Genomic DNA, 25,509 nt, shown 5'->3' on the forward strand with positions numbered 1-25,509 from the left:
ATAGTTGATATGGTAAACACATAATTGGAAAATAGATTTGAAGAACTCCAAACATTCAAAAGTATATTTTGGTTTTTACTGAGCTCGACATCCTTGAAGTAATTGGGTGATATTGAGCTGAAAGATTGTTGCACTAAATTTGCAAATACTTTCTCTTTATGGTTTATATGATGCTGAGTTAAATGATCTAATGTTGGAGTTAAGAGTTATGAAATAGACTTTACGAGATAGGTTAATATCTTCTATATAAAATTTTTAGTATGTAAAAAAAAGTTGTTATCCAAATGTTTCTATTACTTATCGAATCTTATTTATTTTGCCTATAACTGTTGCCGGCTGAAAGAATCTTTTCAACGTTGAAATTATTGAAAAACTATTTGAGATCCACAATATCTTAAGAAGGATTAAATGGTTTGACAACTTTATGTATTGAGAAGAAATAGTTGGAAGAGATTGATGTTGATATCATCATAAATGATTTCACATATAGAAATATTAGAAAAATATTTAAGATGGTATCTAGAAAGTGTTTGGGGGTGAGCGTTGTTTTTTGATATACTTTAAGTTTTATCGAAAATATTTTTTTTAATACACTGAATATTATCTTTACAATTTATATATTAATTGATTTTTTGATGTTTCAATTCAATAGGCCCCATTTTTAGTTTCACCTCAGGTCACCAAAATCTCAGAACCACCTTTGCCTACTCCTCCCATGGACGCGGACCCCATGCATTTCTGACGTAGTCAAGACGATCGTGAGGGGCAGCGCAACCGTACAGTAGGCGAGAGCAAGCAGAAGGGAGGAGTCGGAGGAGAGGGTGCCTCACTTTGGAATGCGTGGACGAGGATCCCACGTGGTCGCCGCCGGCAGAGGATAGAGCGGATGCCGCCTCAGCGTGATAGGAGGTGGCGATTGTGTGTAAGGGAGAAGATAGTGGCGCCGGGCCGGATGTGGCAAGCGGGGGCTCCGTAGCGGAAGAGATCACGTCGCAGGTTTGGACTCTGGAGGGGATTGAGGCTGCCTGGTGGTGGATAGATTCGAGGAAATTGACAATTTGCCACTAAAAACATTGGGCTTCAACAATTTGCCACCTTAAAATTTAGCTTCGATAAAATGTCACCGTAAAGATGAGCCCCCTTGATTCATTGCCACTTTGGACAATTTTGCATGTGGTCCCACCTGTCTGCTCTATCCTCTACCCATTCCCCTCACGACACCCACCGGACAACACCCTCTTCTACATCGTCTACCTGTTGCTGCCCCCCTGACCTACCCTCGCTCGTGCTCCTCGCCTCACTCCGATCCCTTCACCTCTCCCTCCGCTCCCACTTCGCAGGCGCCCATCCCAGTAGCCAGAGGGAAGCAACAGCAGCAACCGAGCCGCCTTGGCGGTGGGTGCGACCGCCATGAAGCTGCACCCCTTGTCCTTCGCGGCGACCAGCCACCGCTCGTCTCTACTCCACCTCGCGACCGTCGCCATCCTCTGCTCCATGTCCTACCTCCTCGGCATTCGGCACCACAGTAACTTCTCCATCACTCCTGCCGTCGGTGCTGGCACCGACTCCTCCATCTCCATCGCCACCACCGTCTCCCCCACCCCATTGTCTCCTCCTCGGCCTCCTCCTCTGCGCCGCTTGACTTTGTCGTGCACTACACAGGGGAAGAATTTGACCATGGCAGACACAGCGCCAGGGTGTCACACCGACGCCACAGAAACGAATATGTGCGTGGTTGACTAGCTCTTCGCCCACGGAAAGATGCTCCTGCTCCAGCCCTCCTCTACCATGACACTACCTGTCGGATGGCGAGCGGCTATGGCAACCACTTCCACCTCTGCGCAAGGGAAACAAGAAGGGGTTGGAGCTGATAGGTGTAACGATGGGCAAAATTGTCCAAAGTGACCGTGAATCAAGGGTGCTCATCTTTATGGTGGCAAATCGTCGAAGCTAAATTTTAGGGTGGTAAATTGTTGAAGTCCAACATTTCCAGTAGCAAATTATCAATTGGGCGGCCACCTAGCACCACGACGGGAAATCGGGGTGAGTCGTGGTGAATTGAAATGATTTGACAATGCAAATTGTTCAACGTACACTAAAAAGGAAACACTTAGAAAATAAAACAACTCGATAACACCACCCAGCAGCAGAGGTACAAAACAACAGTGGGTGTGCACAAGCATAATAACGTAATTAACCATATACAATTAGACTAATTAGCAAGGTGATCTACGCTAATAGCGTGGCTAGCCTCGCTGTGATATTTTATTACAATAACTCTGATTAAAAATTAGCTGTTTATTTTATTTTATTTAGACTATTTATTTAGATATTTTACTTCCCAGACTTTATAAAAATCGAACTGATAATTTTTTATAATTTTTAATTTCAAATTTAGTTATTTATTAGTCGTATTTGAAATAGACTTTTTTTATTTAGACAGTTAGATATTCATAACAATAAGTGATTTTTTTTTCAGATTAATGTGGTAATTTCGTAATCTTGAGAGCAAAGTGGTGGCTTATCCCTTCAAATATTAAAATAATAGATACTATACAAATTTATACATAATATTAAACTACTCACTGGTGACATCTGAGATTTTTAGAGGTGCTCGGCATACCCTGAACACCGCCCAGCTCCGCCAATGGTACCACTATGCCGTGAAACCATTTGCAACTTGTTAAGTTCCAATATACCAGCATGGATAAATTACGTGAAATCAAGCACGACATATGAACATGTACGGCAAATTCCTAAACGGGAATCTTCTTGCAATAATATAAAGTCCACAAGGCACACATGACAGGAGTTCTTCAAGCAAAATGGGGAGAGGAGCTCGAGTTTATTTCCCACTTCCAGAGGAAGCTAGATTACAAGGTTTGCAACTAGTACATCATACGTAGCATCAATGGCTGGTCGATGTACCCATACAGAATGTGAAGGGAGTTCCATGGTTCCACAGAAACCTGCAGAAAAGAAAAAGGAGTGGTTGCTTGCTTAGCATCACATAGCAGCGCCATGTATACACAATGTAACTTCGTAGCAAATGTAGTGTAGTCATAGCTCATAGGAGATACTTTGAGCTTATGCAGCACCTTTAATTCTAGTATGCTTTGTTAATGTAGATCAATGGTGACAGGGAAAACAAATATCACAGATAGATACATGAAAATCAGACTCTTGATCTTATAATGACGACGGTGATGCAAAATACAGACCACCTTCGAATCAAATTCCCAATAGAAAATAAAGGAGCATCTTCGTGAGAGTCCGATGGCCAAATAATTCAATATCATGATATCAGATATGACTGCATCATTATTGGGAAGCATGTGGTTCAATATACTAATAAGCAACAAGTAAGAATAGCTATACCAGTTGTTCTTTAGGTTGTTATCGTATACACTAGCAGGTATGCAATCTTAATAAGTTCCAATAACACCTTATCATAAGGAACATGAGTCCAGGACAGCAAAAGACATGATATAAGATGACCCAATGAGTCAAGGCCTTCTTACACTATTGCCCCCAACTTGACAAATAAATCCTCATTAAACCAATTGCACATACAAACTATAAAAAGATCATAAGGGATTAAATTTAAAAAATCCACGAGTTTGTACAGTGGACAAACATCCTAAGCACAAACAATTTGAAAATTGTAGAAATTGTAGCTAATATTATGACAGAGAGATGGACAAGGAAAGAGTACACGGTGGTGACTGTTAGCACCTAAAGTCCACCCAACTACTAAGCTCACCTCTATAGTTAAGATCCTCACGGTCACGGTGTTGTATTTAATTGGTCCTTTCTCCATTATGCTCTTAGCTTGTACATATTTAACGTTGGTTGACCCAATAAGTTCAATAACCGAATCAGTTAAGCTTGGCTACATATGAACCCCAATCAAATTCAAGCTACTCTCAAGTCTCAAGAATCACAACTGCAGCTCAAACCAAGTAGATTCTTAGGGCATGAACAATGCTAGGTGCTTATGACTAGGTATTTAAGGAAAGAGAGTGTTAAACACCTGCATAAAAATTGTAATTTCTAATGTAAACAAAGACTACATGTGCTTAAACATGATTAATTATCTTGTTAGCACTAATATAAACAGCAGTACTTAAGTAAACATCTTGTCATGTGCCTGAGCACTTGTACAAGTGCAGTTGACAAAAAAAAACCGATTTTTTTTCATAAGCACCTCATTGTATATGCTCTTACAATTCAACGACATAATTCAAATTACTGGGATACTGAATTGATTGGGGTACAGCGCAAATCGAACTGTATGTTTTCTCATCTAGCGTTATTGATAATGTTTACTCTGTGACAAGAAAAGCAACGAAAGTTATAGGAACACTGACCTCTAGCAGTCACGACATCAGAGTCTGGAAGCGAAGTGCTTCCTCTTCTCCTCATCGCTCTCCTCAACAATTCCAACTGACCTGCACGCCCCGGGGTACATGGACACCCTAATGGACGAGTACACGCTCCCGTCCCACTTCCTCGCCGCGAGAAGCTCGGCGAGCTTGAAGGCCTCAGCCGCCGTCTCGGCCGCGCTGGGGCAAACAACATCCACGATGCCCATCTCCTTGCCCTCCGCAGCCCTGACCTTCTTGCCGCGGAGCACGACGTCGCGGAGCGCATTGGCCGCGGTGATCTTCGCGCGGAGGACGGCCATGAAGTAGGGCGGGAGGGGGAGGCCGATGTCGACCTCGCTCATGTACAGTACGCCGCGGTCCCCGCGCATGAGGCGGTAGTCGTGGCAGAGCGCGAGGAGGAACCCGCCCGCGGAGGCGTGGCCCGTGACGGCGGCGACGGTGGGCATGGGGAGCGCGAGGAGGTCGGCGGCGAGAGGGCGGAGCGCGTCGACGAGCTCCCCGAGGCGCGCGCGGGAGGTCCCCGCCCAGCCGATGTCGAGCCCGTTGGAGAAGAAGCGGCCCTCGGCGACGGTGACGAGGGCCGCGCCGGGCCCCGCCGACGCCGCGGCCGCCGCGGCGGAGGCGATGGCGGAGCGGAGGGAGGAGATGAGGGGGTGGCCGAGGCGGTGCTCGCCGTCGCCGGTGAGGGTGAGGACGAAGACGCGGCCGCGCTGCTCCAGCGTGCACATCGTGACAGCGGCTGGGTTCTCTTCTCTTGGGGTTGGTGTGGAGCGCAGAGAGGCGGAGCAACGGATTATTAGCCAACGTCACGACCAACCGCTTGCTTGGGGATTCCTATGCTCTGAACGTTATGAAATATACAATAATCTAACTCTAGGTGAATAGTATCTTATTATTATTTATTATAGTGATTTATTGTAGTAAAATACTGTATCGATTTTACTGTTTATAAAGCTACTATAGCAGACAATCTGGTACATCCGTTCCAGATCTAATAGTTCAGAATAGCTAATGTCATGACACTGTTTGTTATCTGACATTGCTTCAACAAAGTCAGATGATACGAATCCCTTGCTTGGAAGACCTCTCTCACACAAGTCGCAACTCGCAAGACATACGCGGATGTAAACGGGGTTTAAGGGTCTGTTTGTTTCTCCTGCGGATTGTGAGAACTTGGATTCTGGATTGTAGATTGTAGAAGCTACTCTGAGGTACAATTCAGATCTGAGTTGTTGCAATCTGCTTCCAGAATCTGTCCACTTATTTGCATAATCCGATTGTGGAGCACAATCCAGAATCCGAAACAAACAGACTCTAAAGAGGTGCTTATAGAAAAACTGTTTTTTATTCTTAATTATGGTAGCAGAATGAAGTGCATATTTATACATCATTGTTTATATTAATACTTACAACATAGTCAACTATATTTAAGCATTATAGTCTTAGTTAGTATTGGACTATAATTTTTATATATGTGTTTAATACTCATACCCTTAGTGGCGACCCACGAACGCTCCAACGGCGAGAGATTAATTCGATGTGTAGACTTCGGATTAAGCTGAAATGGATGGCGGAAGAGGCGAGTAACTTACGACATTCGTATTATCATGTCCACGCGAAATGTCTGGACTTTGGAGTCGACGGCATAAGCATCGGGTGATTCAACCATGATTAAGCAGTTAGCACCAGTCCAGCACGAATCAATTGCAGATCTTATATTAAATTGCTAATTGCTACCTTGTACATCTAGACAAGGAGGTAGTTTCAGCAGATTAACTTGCAAAGCAGGTTTCGTAAAGAGGCGATGATATCATCACACAACTCGCATCATCAAACACATGAGACCGGTTGGTCTGGGGTGTTTGGGCTGAGGGATTAGACCATTCTAGATGGGATGGTCCATGGATTTATCCCATGAGTTTTGATGAGACAACCCCTTCACGTGTGAAGAATAAGATGGTGATGGATCAATCTGTTCCATTCCTCAAACAAAATAGTTGTTTGGTTAGAAATGAGATGGTGATGGATGTCTTGTTCCTCAAACCAAACACCCCATGAATGAACATACTGAAGCGCAGCTGACTGTCCAAGCGAAAATTTCTGGTGTGGCAAAGCACCGGAAAAATGCATAGTTCAGAACATACCGGTTTTACAAAAACTGGCAAGAAAACTGGACATCACATTATTTGTTCACGGCAAGTGAAATAGAGCGGGCAAACAACAGACCAACTGAATTGTATCATATATGATTTTCTATATCAAAAGTACGAGGTAGAAAAAGGGGCTAGTCTACTTCTGTGCCGCAGCATCTGTAAGCTTCCCAAACGTATCGACTTTGCCATGGGAAACACAAATATCAATTCTCACAGGCAAGACCAAGGGTATGGCATCAACTGCAACTGCTCAATTCATTACCAAGTCTCTCCCTGACAATATTAACAACTAATTTCTAGAACACTTTGAGTCATGTAGTGAGCACATTTTCTGGCACGACGAAGCATGATCAAGCAGGCAACTCGAGCTTCACGTTGTTCTTCCAACTGTAAAGATCAACGTTAAATTGTCAATAGCCAAGGACTAGTATGCCAATGACATGACAATAGTATGCAGTTTACCTTAAGAAATAGTAGTAAAAGAAATCTGCATATAGAGCTGTTTGCACCAAACCAGCAAGCCAAGCTGAAAGACATAGACCATTAGGACACAGCAATTCTCATTAAACATGTGAGATAAAACACTACCATAGAAACATGTCAACTTACAGATCCATCTGCTGTGATGACCCTCCGTGAAATACCGGTAAATCCAGTTTAGAATGTAGAATGCACGGTAGGCCCTGTGAATATAAGTATGTTGTGACTATAAAGAGATAAAGTAGTCACAGAACTGAGAAGCGTAATTAAAAGTTTAATCTTCTAAAGAAATTCTTTCGTGTCTCAGAATTCTAAGATATTAAACTCAGATTTTGTCCACCCAGCATGTATCACTGGAAAGAAGAATATGCTAAACTGCACACTAACTACAATCCACAGCCCAAGTCTAATTCAAATATGGTCAAAATACAAATTAAGATTGCAAAGTATAGCACAGACCTACAAAGTTAGGTCTAGAAGCTCAGGCTCAAAGGCAAAGTTTTGAGTTCAAAGTTCATACTACAAAACTACTCGGTACTTTTGATAACAACTTAAGTGCAATAGAGAACTACCAACAAGCTCCCTCCCTCAACTGAAATAACACATGATCATTCATTACTATATTTCTAAAGCGTCAATTGGACACTGTGTATTTACTTCCAGAAAGTGGTGAATGCCATTCAACAGTTAACTGTGTGTCATAACATGGTTACATATCTAAAGCAAAGATATTACTTTGCTTTATACCATAGTCTGAAGTTGTTCTTTTCATAAAACATAGGTTTGTGCCACTTATTGCGGACATCTATAAATAGTAAATGCTGCAAATAATATCTTTCCTGGCTACAACATAGGACAGTTCAATGCAGAATGTCACAAAAATTGATTCATCTGTTCCTTGTTAGACAGGCTTTGAATACAACAAATGTGTTAAGCAAAATGGTGAATTGCCTATAGGGAGTAAAAACTCATACCCAAGGAAGAAAACATATTGTCCAGTCAAGTTATCTACATTTCTGCTTCTCTGGAGTAAAACTAACTGCGGGAGAATTGCCACTGCCTCCAAGTATATTGAAAATGCCCAGCATATCTGCATAGTAATAGTATTTTAGCCTTTTAGGAAACTCCATTTGTCACGTTAATGAATCTTTGGAACGATTTAGCAACACTTCAGTAAGTCCAGTACCATATTATATCTTAAGTATTCTGGTATGTTATCTTTAACTTACAGATTAGTAGATAATACAACAACAACAATATTTGTCCCAAGCAAGTTGGGACAGGCTAGAGATGAAACCCACAAGATCTAACTAAAAAGATGATGTGAAAACAATAGTGATAATAAAGGTACTAGTACTAGTAACAAAATGAAAGTAATTACGGTGTAAGGAGACTGATGCATAAGTTATGGTTCTAGCAAGTGGATTGCTAACTTCCACACGCTTATATCCGTTGATAGTTCTTTGGGGATATTCCATTCCTTCAAGTCTCTCTTTACAGACTCCTCTCATGTTATGTTTGGTCGACCCCTGTCTCTTTTCACATTATTAGCGCGTCTTCATATCCCGCAATGAGCAGGTGACTCTGGAGGCCTCCGTTGGATATGTCCAAACCATCTCAACCGATATTAGACAAGCTTTTCTTCAATTGGCGCTACCCCTACCCTATCACGTATATCATTATTTCGAATGCGAACCTTTCTTGTATGACCACAAATCCATCGCAACATATGCATCTCTGCTACACTTAATTGTTGGACATGTCGCCTTTTAGTTGGCCAACATTTGGCGCCATACAACATCACAAGTCAAATCACCATCCTATAGAACTTACCTTTCAGCTTTTATAGCACCTGCTTGTCACAGAGGATGCCAGAGGCTTTGCGCCATTTCATCCATCCGGCTTTGATTCTATGACTAACAAGAAGGAAGGGCATTTTGCCCACACAAGGCAGTTACTGACAAAAGAAAGATAAACTATACCCTATGACTAAGATAAATACAGAGAAATGGAATTGTACTAAATTTACCAAAGTAGGAAGAAATGTTGATCGATTACATGGATGTGCAGGGTGAAGAAAATTTTAGAAGTTATAATGAATTCCATAGAGTTCGATGATGTTCACTCTTTCCTTTACAATTTTGCATTCTAGGGATTACGGAGCAAACTAATCATCAAATTTTCTACTGTAAGTAGATTACTCTGTTAAATAGATTAATATGTCGGCTCAAGATGAATTTAAAAATTCGACCATCACCAGATGGCATCTAGCCATGTACACAAACAATCTGTCGGCTGCCTAACTTTGCCTATTAAATTAAAAGGAGCAGATAGCCTTTGACTGCATGAAACTAAGAAATCAGGTATGCTCCTATTGCACGGGTCATCAAACTGTGAAATGTGATTGGTGCTGTGGCTCTACCAGACATTCAGCTAAATTAGTTGATGAAACTGTCACACATCACTAGCAACAAGTTAGTCAAACACAAGATGTTAGTTACAATTGTTTTCTAGGTTCAACCGTTCTATTAACGAAATGGTGGCATGCACAATCTTAATATGCGAAAGATATCATATTTCTCGAAACAAACACTGAATTGATATAAATTACAGTTTCACCACACATCCCATAACACCATCAATTCAACAATGTAATGAATAATCCAGGCCAGATCAGATGAGCGAAGACATCACCTCGCGGAAGGTGAACCGCTCGTTGAATATCAGCGAGAGCACGAAGGCGGCAGCGACGAGCGCCACATGGCGGAAGGTGTCCTGATCCTTGTCGTATGTGCGCCGCACCTGCGGGTGGCGCCGCATGCACCACACGATCGCCGCCGAGCTGGTGATGAACACCACTTTCATCACCGAGTTGTAGAGAGAGATGTAGTCCGTGAACAGGTCCAGGTACCTCGCCACGAACACCACCATGTACAGCTCCTGCGTCTTCCTCGACACCCCTACGCGATGGCGACCAGATTCGTCAGCGGCGAGCCCCCTATGCGGTCGAAACCCTAGCGGTGCTACGGCTTACCAGAGCAGGACTTGGTGGCGTAGATCTTGAGGAGGAGGACGAGAACCGAGAAGAGGTGGGTCATGTCCCCGAGGAATCGGAAGGCGTTCATGGCTGCGGCTGCGGCGCCGGCGGCGCAGCGGTTAGGGTTTGGGGGTTTAGAACAACAACTCTAGATGCGAGGGGAAATGGCGGAGATGAGGTGGGCAGGACGCCAGGACGGGAAGAAATGGGAAGGGAGGTGCGAGCGTCGTGGGTCAATGTGGACAGACACTGTATAGCAGGGACCATATGTCAGTGACTGGTTGACCAGTGGAATATGTCAGTGACTGGTTGACCAGTGGAATATGTGTATGAGAAATCAAAGTTAGAGATGTAGCATCTTGATTGTGCTGAGTTATTAATAATGTTTGACTTGACTCGAATTTGATTATTATATATTTATTGATGTTTATTTTTATTTATGACTAATTCGAGTTAAAGGAATAATGGAATTGATAATTTTCTCTGGGTCTGGAAATTTTAGCCTCATTGGATTATTCTGTGCTTGGAATTCTGGCTGCACCGAATGGTCTGGTGTGTAAAAGTAAAGGAAGCATCAGAACATTTTTGTATGGTGGCAAAATTTGAAAGGGTCACCGGATGATTCGGTGTACGGTGATGGTGAGCAGCGGATTATTTTCTGCAGGATAAAAAGATTGATGCTAAAATTTGAAGTGAACACTGGATGTTTTGGTGTTAGCAAGGAGTGCTCACCGAACTAATTTTTTAAGAGAGCAGATCTTTCAGTGGACATAGGAGTAACACTCACCGAATGGTCCGATGGTGTGTACATTGAACAATGGAGGCTTCACTAGACAAATATTTGCAGAGAGCTTGTAAGCTTGTGATCTGGAGAAGTTGAACACACCTAATACTCTGGTGATTGAACTGTGTACATCAGAGTTTTGCATTGGACAAATATTTGCATAGAACAAAACTTTCATCATGCAGAATGAGCTATACTGACCAAATGGTCCGATATTCAATCACAGAACACATCGGAGCATCCGGTATTCTCGAGTTTTGCGGAATGTGCTTTGAACTAAGGATTTTTGTTTTAAGCTAACTTAAAGATGGTTTAGAGTGGGAGAACATGTTTAATTGTTTCATGGTGTGCAAGTGATAGATGCGACTTGGCAGTTGACGACGAGATGATTGGAGCTAAGTGGGAGGCTTTGTGCCAGACGATCAAGAAGGTCAGGCGAAGTTCAGTGTGATCCTAACGGTACACGTGGAGGTTAAACAAAGCATGGATGGAGAAGGATAAAGATAGTGTTATGACAAAGTCAAGCGAAGGGAATTCCGATGCAAGTGATAAGGCGGTCCGAGGGATCAGGATTGGGAGAGATTTGTCAGGAGTCAAGATCGCAAGATGGAGTACACGCGTCGACATCGGAGCGCTTGTTTGAGGCAAAGCAAGTGGCGGCTAGTCATGCTTTGAGAAGCGTGTTAGGGTTTCGCGGTTTGATTACAAAACTATGGGAGGACTGAATGGTCATGTGACATCATTACGAAGCTTGCATCGAAGCGAAGCTAAGTCGTGAAGAAGACATGGTCGTTCGATGGAATGGAGCAAAATCTGGACCAAAATGACCCGATGGTAAGTAGGAGTACACTACCGGTGAAGGATATTTTGAGAACAAGGAAACTTAAGGGTCAAAAAAGCTCCCAAAAGCTATAATAGAGGGGTAGAGCTGTGGGAGAATTTTTAGCCAATTATTTGAGAGCCTAGTGACATGTTTTAAAGGAGAGTAGATGATAATCTTAGTCTTTGTAATAGGCTAGAGTTTTTTTTGAGAAAAACAACTTTATAATCTGCCAAAAATAGGCTTGATCTCTGTGCTTAACAAAGTTCATTTTCTTGCATGAGCTTGTGTTCATATGAGGAATTTAATGATTAATCATAGTACCGCTCCAGTAGTCTCGGCACGTGTTTTGTGTCCAAGATCGAACACATGTCTTTCCAACATATCACATCACAACAAAACTTAACAAAGTGCGAGTAATTTAATTATATTACAAGTTCTTAAGCATCCACAATTTCTTACAATTTATAGCAAAAGAGCGCTAGGAGGAGACTGAAACTAACCAACTCCTAGACAAAAGAAAACTATGTAACAGAAGCTAAAACTATAAACAACAAAATGAGGATGAAGCCATATGCATTTATGCTCCATCATAAAAGCATGAGCTTCGAGTAGTTGTCTACTCATACTTGACATCACTCCTAGCGAACGTGAAGTAGCTAAAGATCAACTCTTCCTCGCCGGTAGCACCTAAAAGGGCAACATGAGTACAAAGGTACTCACAAGACTTAATCCATATTGAGTTGTCGGAGGATGAACTCCTGTCGCAGGGATCCCGAGAGACCTCTTTTTAAAGATTCGGTCGGGGGGATGATCCTGAACGAGCTCGTCGGGGAAATAAATGGAAACGGAAATAAATGCACCGGCTGGTGGTGGGGGATGATCGACCTAGTGCAAAAAAAAAGATAGATGCACCGGGGTTTAGACAGGTTCGGGCCGCACGGGGGCGTAACACCCTACTCCTGTGTGAGTGCAATATCTTTCCTTGAAGGGAATTCTTCAAGGATGTGTCTGGTTTATAAGGGTGTGTTATCTACAAAGAGCTTGAGGCTCCCGTGTTCTAGCTCTGCTCGAGCTTGTTTGTGATGTTCTTCGTTTCTTGATCTGGGCTTGGCTTAGTTGAACTGGACTTGGTTTTGCTTGGGATCAGTTGTCGACTTCGATTGAACTTAGTCTTCTCCTAGACTTTTTTTTTCATGTGTTCTCCATCCTTTCCTTTTATACACACGCCGACCTCGACTTATCCTGAATGGGAAAGAGGGGGCGCGAGTGCCAAGGCGCCATGGAGAAATGCGTCATCATTCCGTCTTGGTGAAGTGACAGAGGCGGTGGAAAAATGCGGCGCGCATCCGACCACCCGCCACTGTGGACATCACCGGCGCCATTGAGAGGGCCCACCGGGCGGCCACAGAGGCGCTCGGTGCGCCCACCCTGTCTTGTTCTTCTGCCAGGGCAGGGTGACAGGCGGAACGCTTCGATCCTGGCAACGTTACCCCGAGTCACCCGGATGATACGGGACGGGACCCGTGCAATTAATGGATTCACGCCCCCCTACCAAGGCATGGCAGGGACTGACACTAAGGCGTGGGCAGCTGAGAATGTCAGGATGTTAGGATGTCAGGCCGCGCGTGCCTATTAAATGCGGCATTAGACCTTTGACTGGCTGACACCCTGCCGACGGGACCCTTCGGGTCGTCGGGCGATCTTGCGCGAACCTTCGGGGAATCGAGTGCTCGGGGGCTGCCACGTGCAGCCCCGAGCACTCCTGTAGGACCCTTCGGGGAACCGAGTCCTCGGGGACTACCACGTGGCAGCCCCGAGCACTCTCTCCTGAGTACATGGGCAGATTCTTCGGGGAACCGAGTCCTCGTGGGCTGCCACGTGCAGCCCCGAGCACTCTCTCCCGAGCACTCGGGCAGATCCTTCGGGGAACCGAGTCCTCGGGGGCTGCCACGTGCAGCCTCGAGCACTCTCTCCCGAGTACTTGAGCAGATCCTTCGGGGAACCGAGTCCTCAGGGGCTGCCACGTGCAGCCCCGAACACTCTCTCCCGAGCACTTCGGTAAAACCTTCGGGGAACCGAGTCCTCGGGGGCTGCCATGTGCAGCTCCGAGCACTCTCTCCCGAGCACTTGGTTGTTCGAACCATCGGGGGACTATGGTACTCGGGGGCGAGTGTGAACCCTTTCGAGCACTTTCTTCCCGGTACTTGGACTCTGCGGGTCATCGGGGAACTGGGGTGCTCGGGAACCAGAGGCTGTGGCCCCGAGCACCTTCTCCCAGAACTTAGATTCTCCTCATCCTGCAGGGGGGACCTCGCGGGATGGTGACACGTGGCGGACGGCCGGCCTGGTCTCGGGACTCAGGGACCCCTGGTTCCTGATACACCGACATGAGTACTTATAGATAACCCGACTTCAAGGATTATGAATTAGGATGTTAGCAAGAATACAACCACACGGTTAAGTAAAATTTATATGCGAAAGCAAAATTTGACAAAAACATGTTTGAGCATGTAGACTTAACCAACACAGCTATATAACCCAAAACTATCAACTGAACATATATGTAAAAAGAACCATAGTAATAATATCTGTAAATAACAATCTCAACCCATCAACCAACTCAAACAAAACTCGAAACTCTATGACTGCTAGGGATGATAATTTATCCCGATTACTCATTTACACGCGGGTAAATACCCAAATAGGGTAGGGTATCGGTAGCAAATGGTACACACGGGTATGTTTGTTGGTAAAAAAAAATACTATCCAACAGGTAAACGGGTACGATATAGGTAAGGCATACCCATACTCACGAAACTCATATACCCGCCATATAAATATCTCACCTCCAAACTCTAACATTCTACATCATATAAATACTCCACCCCGGCCCACCCGGTTATGCCGCCGCCGCCCTGTCTCGCTACCGCTGCCCCTTATCGCACCACCCCAGCCCGCCCCTGTCTCGTCGCTATTGTCCCGTGCCTCCTCGCGCCACCACGCTGCGTTGCCTCGCCCTGGTCCACCCGACCGCCCTGTTTCGCGGGTAGATGAATGAACAGTAAATCTGTACATTTTATGAACAATAACAATATGTTGTATTCTCATAAATAGTAACATCATAGGCACTGTAGCAGTAGACTCATTTTACTGTTTACCTCTGACGATAAGGCACAACATCAGACGATACCGTTCCCTCCACCCGTCTCTCCCGCTGCGAGATCCGGCTCCGCTTTCAGAAGCTTCTGGAAGACCCGCCCCATGAGCGTCTGATCGGCCGTCGGCATGGGCTGCGCTGGATCCACTTCCAAAGTCGATGATATCTTCTTGATGCTTGAGTTCTCGATTGGTTTCCTTGTTTGTGAATTGTTAGGTACTAAGGTCCGATTTGAGTTGTTTCCAGGCGCTGCGATTAAAAGTAGGATCAACGCGTTTGTTCATTAGTTTTCTTCGTTATTGATTACGTGAACCTTTGTGACCGTTAAATTTCATAGCTTTAAGACATCAATTCACGAGTCATGCAACAATTCAGCTGAACAAGTGTTGATCAAGAGGAAATTTAGCTTATTGCCACTGGTGGGTTACTGCAATGATGTTTGTATTTGCTTTACTGTTTATGTTAGCACAACTGTTGATTTTCCTCGATGAAATTGTCCAATTTCGGTAAGGCTATCGGTATAGTGGAGTCAGTAGTGGAAAATCTTACATCACGGAGGTAGTATTTGGTTACTGGAGGGATAACATTATCATGTTCTAAAAGGCATATGAAGTTACGGTTATATTCTCTTGGAGGACAACAGCTATTTTGTTTGTACCTAATACAAGCAAAGATGATTTAGGGCCTCACAAGCTGCAAGCTGAAACAGACAGGTTGCATTGTAAAAGTTGAATTGTACAATCTGCAAAAATTAGTAGAAGACAGATTGCTAAATTGTTATAATCTGGAGATTGGATTGTACAATTCAGCTTTTACAATCTAGCTTTTTACAATCTATAATCTACGATTAAAACAAACATATCCTTATTCTCACCATAGGTCGAAAGATTTTTTATAGACTAGTTAGATGCCTGTGCGTTGTAACAGAAACTATGTTTTATACAAAACGGTTTCATGTTTACACAAAAATAATTATGTTTCAGACACACCATGCACAACGCGTAGGAATTTGCAACAACCGAACATATAAAGCGTTCCCACATTTTATCAAACTCGCAGGTAAGATCACTTTCTATATAAACAATAGCTTCACGTAGAAGAGCATCATCATGAGCTATTGTACGTGTAAAACATATCTGTAATACTGAATATTTTTAAAATCAAATACCTCACATCCAACATAGAAGCAAATATCAAAAGCACAAATATGAAGAATTGCTATTAAGCAGTTGAATTTAAGTCATTGAAGCCAACAAAAACCAAAATCTAACAACCAATAACTTCTCAATATCAACTCATTTAACAAAATATGTCTTGGCTCCACCCCTGCCATTAATACACAAGTGGATAATCCATTGTGATCTTACAACACAATTATACCTGTACTTTATTCCTTCTTTAATGCAAAAGCTGCATGTTCAAGAAAAAAACCTCCATATAACCCACTCGCTTCTTGCACTTCAGGCTTTGCTCTGCTACTATACCTTTATTTTGATATCATCTACGTGTTCTATCCTTTTACCTTTGGTGACGCTAGGAACATCTATTAGAAATTTAAAATCACTATAAAACAACCGATAGTAGTTATTAACAAATAAGATTAAAAAAAAGATATGGAGTAGACATCAAGAATAGCAAGGGGTTGTGTCAAAGCCATAGAGTGACGCCGTTAACTCAAATATGATTAAATTTACATATGTTGAAATGATTAACAATTTCGACATATTGTTCATAGATCTAACTATTGCTATTATTATTATAACTAATACATTTTAAATTTTCCACTTAAAGCCATTATATCATGAAGCTAAAGTTAAGCGCATACCAATTAGGTTCAGTTAATAAACAAAGAAATTGGTTAGAGACGATGAAAATGTAGACAAATTGAGTAGTCCTTGTCTTCTGGGTTTTCAACCTCTCTTGCAAGTCCCAAATTTCACCTCTAACCATATTAAACAACCATAGAATTCAAATAAAAACATTAATGCATAGCTTGTAGTTTTTTAGCCTGAACTCTAAAAACCTACCAATTGAACTTGGAAAAAATCTTTGCATTTTTTTTTCATTTGGAAAACATGAGACTGCTTCCTTGGATGCCAATTACTGGAGCAGACCTTAGATGAAGATTAGGTAAGGAACAATGCCTGAAGAAAAAAGGAAACAAAATACTTGGGCCCACTTTCAGTACCATGCGCATCCATGATTAGATCTGAAAGGAAAACATGGAGATCGAGAAGCTTGTGAGATCAATCTAAATATAGAGCAGGAAAAACGCAGCAACCAATACGATGGAATTAATTATGCACCACAACTCAAATTAGTGATATCACATGCAAGAAATTGGAGAACGAATTGTAGAGACCTTAATCAGAGGCTACATATCATTCTAAACTATTCCACATAATCATAGAAAGCTAAATGTCTAAACGTGCGATGCACCCTTTGTTGCCAACCATCCAAAAACATCATAATTCAAGTCCAGAGAAAAGTTCTTGTGGGCTCTAGTCAATTTGGTCATTGCAAAAGCATAGATGAAAAGTAACACGAGAAAAGTGCTAATCACTCCATATAGTGCTCCAAGTCCACCCCTAGAACTGAATCAATCAAATCATGAAAGCAAACCACCATGCAAAGTGAATAGATATGCAAAGGCATAACCAAGATGCTCACCTTCATATTCAAGAGGATGAAACCTTGGTACGCAATGCACCGGTCACCGTTAGAGCTGTGCCATCAAGGCCATTTGCAACCATATAAAAGAATGAGTGGTACTTGTTCTAAAAATGAAGAAAAGGAAAGAGTGTTACTGCCATAATTCGTGCATTTTATAGGAGTATAAATAGGCAGTGGGTCCAATACCGACCTATAGATTTTTGACATGCATAATCCAATGACAATGTCGCTGCTGATTTGATCCTTCTTAAGACTCTTGACAAAGTATATCTGTGCAAGGGAACTGAAGATCACAACCCATCATGACGTCTAACATAGTTCATCAGATGGCCATTACCCATTATGTAGCTGACTCCATAGCACTTGGATGTTCATCTGGGGGCAACCAGAGAATAATAATAATTGGAGTTCTTATTCAATGATGATTACTTTAATGTGGGAACCAATGAGCTGCTATCAGCAATGGAAAGAAACTTCCTACTGATGTGTCGACGCAGACACGGTGTTGGGTTAGAAGGGTTGTGTCATTTATCTGCTTCTTGGCCAGCATGATCGGCTTGTCGAACAATCAGTCAATGGGGCTAACAGGGAGGACGTTGAAGCAGTGTTACCTGGACATGGATACGGGTGTCGGAATTCGACTCGGCCTCGGGTGTTCGATTCGGCAAAGAAAATTATCTTGTGTGAACCTCCCGGGCAGTTGAGAACAGCGGGAGAAAATTATCTTGTGTGATGGTGAAACTTTAGGGAGGCTCAATCAGATAGCGCAGGACTTGTATGGCAACCTCCAAATTGCAGCCGATATGCACATGGTCTCTACCCGATTCACTGCACCCACAGGTGTTCGTGAGAAATTTTGCCCTCTTGCGGCTAACTTGTAGCTTAAGAGCTTGGGGGGCATAGGTTTTGCTGACCTGAAGCTGCCGTCAAGGATTGCGCGGAAGTAGGAGGAGCTCTCGATTAACCTGGTTACGATTTACACACCACGGCATTAGACCAAAGGCACGAATCAGCGAAGGGTTAGATTGAGCGGCAACACGCGCGCTTGCTTGTGCCGGTCGGCTCGCGACGGTTGGGGACGGGATGGGGTCGAGGCTGGCGAGGTCGGAGACGGAGACTAGCGGTGGCCGAGGCAAGGAGGGAGCGCCTCAGTGGCGGAGAAGGATGTGTCGGTGATCTCCGGAACCACCTCATAGGCGGCGGCATCTTCTCCGTCGGCGGCGAATGCGTGTCCACCAACAGCGCGGGTGGCGGTGGTGGAGGAGCGCTTGCCGCGGCACGTGGTGAGAGGGCGGAGGAGAGCAGATGCCGGGGGGGAAGCGCTGGGTGTGGGCGTCGGCGTAGCGGTCGCCTGAGCGGAGACGGAGGTGTCAGTGCGATGGAGGGTTTGGGGACGAGGAGGCGGTGGGTTCAGCGCAAGAAGCGGGAATGCGGTTTCCAAATCACCGTAACAACGGGAAGTGAAAGTGATGGGGAGAATTTTTAACTGTGTACCGTTTGATTGTGCATAATATAGGGTATAGATTGTCTTATAATTCATGTATTTTATAAAGATATAGATTAAGTTATCAAAAATTTGTTCTTGATAATGTGTCTATAATTAGACTAGGGTATCTTTAAGATCATGGATCGAGCACAAAACAAGATACGTGATGTAGACAGGTTTAGACCTCCAGCTTGAGTAATACTATACATTCTACAGAAATATTGATGTATATGTATATGTATTCTATTAAGTGCAAGCAATGTGGTTAAATCTATTACAAGAAGTAGATTAGATCTAAATTAAACTAAACTAGAGTTGAAATCGTCAAGTATCTCCTATGGTTTTAGTGCTTACGTCGAGTTAAGTTGTGTTGGACTGCTCTAAGTTGTTCAAGTTGTAGGTTTTTTTTAGAAGTTATCCTTTCAAGAGTCTGGCCCCCGCCTTATATAGGCTCTAGCACTATCATGAATCCTGTCGTAATCGATGAGGAGTCTTTCATCTTATCGATCAATGTAATGCAATCAAATTTAATTTGGATACTAATCGTACTCAAGTCGGTTAACCCGATCGATATCTTCCTAGCATGAACTTTCATGATCTTTAGTATATCGGGTCATGCAGATTCGAATCCGCAATATTCAGAGTCGTTAAAGATACTAATAAGATATCCTATCTATATATAATATGCTCCTTATGTATATATACCTAATAGTTAGATATTTGACATAAGTAAAATTTCCTTTTCAATTGCTAGTTCTACTGCCTTATCTAGTTCGAAGTACTTCATTAGGTGTTGCATTTCAGAAAAGAAGCACTATTTTGTGCAAGTGCTTGTTATACCCGCTATTCAAAACATATAGAATAAGTTTCTGTTCGCTGTTGTGATGCTTTTTAATTTAGCATTAGTAATAGTGCTTTAGATTGTTAAATTACTGGTAACTTTGCTCACAGTCTACATAAAGAGAATTTAATGAAGGCTAGCTTTTCCTTTTCCTTCCCTGTTCTACAAATTATGAGACATCCATTCATAATCTTTCTTGTAGACTCGTGAAGAAAATTCTGTTGCTAGTTTGTCTTGCAGCTAACTAAAGAAAATGATCACATCACTCTCTTACCAACTCTTGCAGCTAACTAAAGAAAATAATTACACTACTCTTTTACTAATAGTTCGCGAGTTCAGATTTCTGCCTGCCAGATTACGCCCTGTATCCCAGCACCATGATAGCTTGATAGATTGTATGGGTTATTCTTTCTTTTAGGGTTATTAGCAGAATTCTTTTACATCATAATTTTGTGCCTTTGGATCTATTCAATAATGAACGTTAAAAGATTTTCTCATGAATATAGAGAACAGTAAGAAGCTGAAAAAGCCCAAGGCTTGGAAGCACACTCAACCAATTACACAACCACAACTCAAACAGATGCGTGATGAGTTCTGGGACACAGCTCCGCACTACGGTGGCCAAAAAGGTATCTTTAACTGCTTACGCAAATCTGAACATAAGTAATTCTTCTGTTGACGTGTGCTGCTTAACTCTTGCAACTTGATTTCATTTTGCTAGTCTTCAGTTATTTGGTTTTATCACTCTCTTTTCAATGTTTTGATGATTACTGGCTAATGTTTGGTTTTACCTGTCCAATTAGTATCCTTAAACTCAGGATTTTAGTTGTTCAATGTAAGCTCAGTTCTTCAGATAAAATTGATACTGAGCCCTGAATTAAGTGGTACTGGCTTCATATGAAATACGAACCCTGCCTTACTGGTGAATCTGATTCGATCGCTCCGTTTCGAAGGTCTGTCTTCATCTGGTTCCCTTTTTGGATAATCTTCAGTTTGGTTGCACAAAAAATAGTTGGTTTGGAATATAATCAAATTTTCACAAGTTGTTGATACTGACCAAATACAGATTTGTTGTATAATAATCGGTTTTAAGTTTCGATGACAAGTTTTTCGGTTTTTACTATGAAAGGACACTTTAATGAGCATAACCTTTGTAAAAAGTTACTATCTCTTTGTCCAGATATTTGGGATGCTCTTAGAGCTGCTGCAGTATCTGATTTAGCCCTTGCACAAACCATAGCGGATAGTGCTGGAATCATCATTTCAAATCCTGACATGACACTTTGCTACGACGAGAGAGGTGAGCATGTCTTATTCGCAAATCCGTGTTTTTCTTCATGATTTGTTCAGGACTGACACTGAAAATTTTGTTGCAGGTGCCAAGTACGAGCTGCCTAAGTATGTTCTGAGTGAGCCAACAAATTTGATCCGTGATGGTTGAATCTTCTGTGAAGACTTACAACATGAACAGAGCCGTGTAAAAATCATGTGAATCGTTCATTTGGTTGCTGATTCTGGATTGCAATTCTCAGAGACAATGAAGCTCCTTTTAGCACCTGTATAGTTATTTTTGTTGGCCGCTATTGTAGACCTGCCACTGAACTTATACTGGAGAGTGCTGACTTTGCTGCATAGCAGATATAATCCATCTGTTGCACTTGAAAAAAAACTGCACCTGTGCCTGTTGCAAAATATTGTGGTGTTAGCAACTTTGCATCAATCTAAAGCTGCGGCTGTCTGTATTGTAAATCAACTAGTCCAACTGCATAGACAACTCGAAGGTGCTGTGAGATGACATCCAGAAGTCATGGAAATGCCTCACCAGAACGAACAGTAAATGGAGGCTGCCACCTGCCAAAATATGTTCATGTTTGTTTTCTATTTCTAATTCTGTTTTTTTACTATTAGGAGTCAGAACAAATGTAATTCTGAATAAGTGGTTTTTGAATTTGAAGAAGTCTGATTTAAAAAAAAAAATAGACTAAAACTGAGAAGCTTGTTGAGAGATATTTTTTAGAAGCTATATGCTGAGAAACTTAAAAAATTTATTATAGAAGTTAATATCTTATTTTAAAAACAGTTTTTCATATAAATAAAAAATACAGTTTTTTAAAAAATTCTAAAACTACGAGCCCAAACAAATAAACCCTACAGCTGGTAGGATAAGACTAATGATTCAAGAAATTTTATCGCTTTTATTCATGAAATCGTGCAGGACCACGGTTGTGCATTATTTGTCTAGGCTTCTTAGAATACTGGGCAGCATGCTAATGTCGGATCTGAGATCTGATCAGCAAGGAAATGATGGAGCTACTGGTATGGACGTATGGTATTGTTAACCAACCAGTAGACGAACTGTTGTGTCGTGTGACGGACCTTTCAGAGTTCGAGTAGACACTTCGTAGACATAACACTATCTGACCCCTAGAGGTCACTCTGTAACAGTAGGATGCGCCAAGTCCATTCAGATTCAGGGACCCAGATGAGCTCTTATTTTGCTAAAGTACTGTTCAAGCTGGACCACCGCTGTTGTTCTTTCTCTACTTTTCAGAGCGAAGCTCTCGTGTTTTTTCCGACGTCCTGGAACTTGCAAAAAAGACCAGCGGCAATCTCGATACAACGACGTACGCGTGACCAAAAACTCACGAGTCATTTATTACTGGATTTTATATTTATAGGTTAAGATTAAATGATTTAAATATATTTTTAGATTAGAATAAAAATAAATAGTTTATCTAAATATGTTCGGTATACTCACAATTTTAATTCTATAAATTTTTAAAGCTAAGAATAATTAACTTAACAAAATTCAAAGAGGTCACCCAAATAAGTTCTTTATGTCGGCGAGGGGATTCCGTCTACCAATAACCTATCATTGTGCAGTGTCCACCGGTACGTGTCCGGTCACTACGTATCCTATAGCATCACTCTGCCACTCCATCCACACGTGATTTTAGGCAGCCGTTTGCCAATATATTATAAGTTTTTTGAAATCTGAACATAGAAATCGTCCGTGTTACTCCTGCTTCCTGCTTGCAGCCAGCCTGAGCCTGGTAAGTGGGTATGCAAGGTAATTCTATGTTATTACTTTATGTAGTTTATTTTTATTCCTATTCGGTATGATGAAAGTACATATTTAATTTGTCCATGTTACTCTTGATTCCTGCTTGCTTGCAGTAGGTCTAAGCCTTCTAAATGAGTATCCAATAGATAATTCTAGGTTATTATATTACATAGTTTATTTATACTCCTATTTTATACGGTGGAATTACATACTTAATTCATAATTAAGTAAGTTCTGGTGAACCCAATGAGCCAAAAAGGACGAAACTTATAGCTGCGAAGTCAAACGAGTAAGAATGAAGAAATGAAGTCTAACTGCTCGCTGCTCATTACTCTGATCGCCGACAGATCAGGCCACATACCCACAGCGATTAACGTAGGAAAGAGGGACGAACAACCGTTGATGCTCGTAGTTGCGGTGCAGGAGAGTGGCATCTACGCTTCCGTCTGGAAGCTGCAACTATATGCATCGGGGACCATCGATCTCGATGCAGTTCATCGGATGACTTGAGTACGAAGCAGGCAAGCTTGAGCTGCTGACTCGCGGAGAACTGAAGCTATCTTCAACAACGGAGCAGTGAGCACCCTACTGGCTCTGTACAGTTGTACTGTCACGCATGCATTGATTCCGCACGTTCGATGGGGCGATCGGACGGTCGGTGGGTAACGTGTATTGCGGCGCCGGGAACGGAGAGCCTGGTGTCCGTCCGATGGGAAAAGACAGGGGGCGTGTGGGCGACTCTAAAGGAGATGTGTTGTACTTGGTCTGCCGACAGGCTCTCGTCGCTGGTGTCAAATGAAATGTTGGTTTAGTCGGTAATCGACTGATATTAATATCTAATTTTTATTTTAAATTATATTTTTTATAATTTTCTAGTAGAACAGTTTATTTTATAAAAAAAATCTTGTAACAGCATAGACAAGATAAACGATTGAATTGAATACAAGTCAATAAAGAAACTGAACAAAGTGCCCCAAGATCAAATTATATAACTCAGTCTCTATGCAATCTTAGGTCATTTCCAGTACATATTTAAAAATTCATCTTTTATAATATTATTATAATATCCTCTTACACTATTATAATACTTTTTATTTTTTCTATCTCCAGTAACTACCTTATTTGCTAATTTCTATTACTCTTCTCATCTCTTCGGACTCACAGTCAACCTTTATAAACAGTATTATGATTGCTACAATGTTTTAGCAAATTTGAAGTAATCGATTATCTCTCCTCAATACTGTAGAGAGCAAATTCGAGTGCTATAGTATTTTACAGGGTACTGTAGCATTAGAAACCGAACCGCTGGACCTTAGCCATCCCTGTCACGTGAGGGGAAACTAAAACAATCAAATAATTAAATAAAAGGCACGGCAGTACATCATTCCATTTGAAGCAGCATCAAATCCGGCCGTTACTCGCATGGATGATAAAATGAGAAAAAAGCACAACCAGCTGCACCACTCACCAGTGATGTTTTGCCCACTGATACTGGGAACTTCCATCCAATAAGAATCTGGAACATTGGCGTTCCAGGAGACCCCGATGTGCACAAAATGACGCAGATACGTAGGACCTTATGAGCATCTCACCGTAAACAAAAATTGGCAGATGCTATTTAACAGGTTTTAGTCGATGGTTCTGAACCGTCCAAAGATCGTCTTCAACATCTAATCCCGCCCACCCTTGCTTGCCCTCCTCCAACCATCTCCACCGACATTCTAGCCGTCGAATCGTTGCTTATTGTTGTGCTAACCCGATGTCGTCGGACTGTATCCTTGCCTCCTCATTCCCATGCTTGCCGATCTCCCTTTAAACATGACAACGGACAAATCCACGTCGGGAAGCCGCTGCCACCAATCGGCGTGGAGGCAGTCCAGAACGCCATTAAGGTTAGCTTCATTAAACAACGGGGTCAAACTTAGCGATGCACAATAATTTGTTAAGGAATTACATAATTCCATCGGAATCAGTTGACCCTGATAAAAAGGGCTGGCTCCGCCTCTGGCCGTCAATCCCATCGTGTATGATGTAATGTGTTTACACGATCGATTGATCGGATCCTAAATTTCATATGTTTAAAATTTAGGTGGATTGAAAAAAAAATGACGAGCAATCGAATTTACACGGATATGATAATATGGGGGTTGACACTACAGTGTGTAGCAGAAAACATTTCGGAAGCAAGTTTCTAGCCCCTCCGATCGTTCGTGGTGAACCGGTGGTACACCGGTGCCAACCAAGGTTCGCGTTACCGACCGGAGGTCGGTTACCGACCTCCGGCGGTAACCGAAAAACCGCGGTAACCGCGATTACCGGTCAAAAATTCAAAAAAATTCGGAGAAAATTCATTCGGCAAATTTTAAATTTTTGCGAAAAAATCATGTTTTTGCCCTTTCGGTAACCGAGCGGTTTGGGTCGGTTACCGAGCGGTTTGGGTCGGTTACCGAGCAATTTTCTCGCATTTTTGATTCGGTCGGTTACCGAGCGGTTTGGCTCGGTAACCGCTCGGTTTTCTCGATTTATCGAGCGGTTTTATCGAATTTCAGCGCAGTTCAACAAAAAATCTAAAAAAGGGTTTAATCTTGTAAAATCAATAACTAATTCATCCGAGCTTCAAATC

At 42.4% G+C, this 25,509-nt stretch overlaps 3 protein-coding genes and 1 long non-coding RNA gene across 5 annotated transcripts; 1 reads left to right on the plus strand and 3 right to left on the minus strand.

Annotated features, from left to right (window-relative positions):
- Nucleotides 1–2,744: 2,744 nt before the first annotated feature.
- LOC133929277 (enoyl-CoA delta isomerase 2, peroxisomal-like) lies at nucleotides 2,745–5,210 on the minus strand. The gene is made up of 2 exons (XM_062375973.1): nucleotides 4,371–5,210; nucleotides 2,745–2,969 (listed from the first exon to the last, which is right to left on the minus strand). Exon 1 carries the CDS (start codon nucleotides 5,114–5,116, stop codon nucleotides 4,388–4,390), a length of 729 nt encoding a protein of 242 aa, XP_062231957.1. The 5' UTR covers nucleotides 5,117–5,210; the 3' UTR covers nucleotides 2,745–2,969; nucleotides 4,371–4,387.
- Nucleotides 5,211–6,593: 1,383 nt separating this feature from the next.
- Nucleotides 6,594–10,273, minus strand: LOC133929278 (ER lumen protein-retaining receptor A-like). The gene is made up of 6 exons (XM_062375974.1): nucleotides 10,056–10,273; nucleotides 9,716–9,981; nucleotides 7,996–8,111; nucleotides 7,151–7,224; nucleotides 7,004–7,067; nucleotides 6,594–6,928 (listed from the first exon to the last, which is right to left on the minus strand). The coding sequence occupies exons 1-6, from the start codon at nucleotides 10,144–10,146 to the stop codon at nucleotides 6,892–6,894; spliced, it is 648 nt and encodes a 215-aa protein (XP_062231958.1). The 5' UTR covers nucleotides 10,147–10,273; the 3' UTR covers nucleotides 6,594–6,891.
- A 4,677-nt stretch (nucleotides 10,274–14,950) lies between these two features.
- LOC133929882 (uncharacterized) lies at nucleotides 14,951–21,263 on the plus strand. Of its 2 annotated transcripts, none has more exons than XM_062376639.1 (4): nucleotides 14,951–14,986; nucleotides 20,331–20,451; nucleotides 21,003–21,122; nucleotides 21,199–21,263. In XM_062376639.1, exons 1-4 carry the CDS (start codon nucleotides 14,951–14,953, stop codon nucleotides 21,261–21,263), a joined length of 342 nt encoding a protein of 113 aa, XP_062232623.1. The 2 variants fall into 2 exon arrangements, with proteins under 2 accessions (XP_062232623.1, XP_062232622.1); XM_062376638.1 differs by having other exon boundaries at nucleotides 14,951–14,983; nucleotides 20,328–20,451.
- On the minus strand, nucleotides 16,619–17,939 carry LOC133927944 (uncharacterized). The gene is made up of 3 exons (XR_009911404.1): nucleotides 17,686–17,939; nucleotides 17,493–17,599; nucleotides 16,619–17,031 (listed from the first exon to the last, which is right to left on the minus strand). It is a non-coding gene; the product is annotated as an uncharacterized LOC133927944 (long non-coding RNA).
- Nucleotides 21,264–25,509: the final 4,246 nt, after the last annotated feature.

The sequence above is a fragment of the Phragmites australis genome, chromosome 9 (assembly GCF_958298935.1).
Source record: "Phragmites australis chromosome 9, lpPhrAust1.1, whole genome shotgun sequence".
Taxonomy (NCBI): Eukaryota; Viridiplantae; Streptophyta; class Magnoliopsida; order Poales; family Poaceae; genus Phragmites; species Phragmites australis.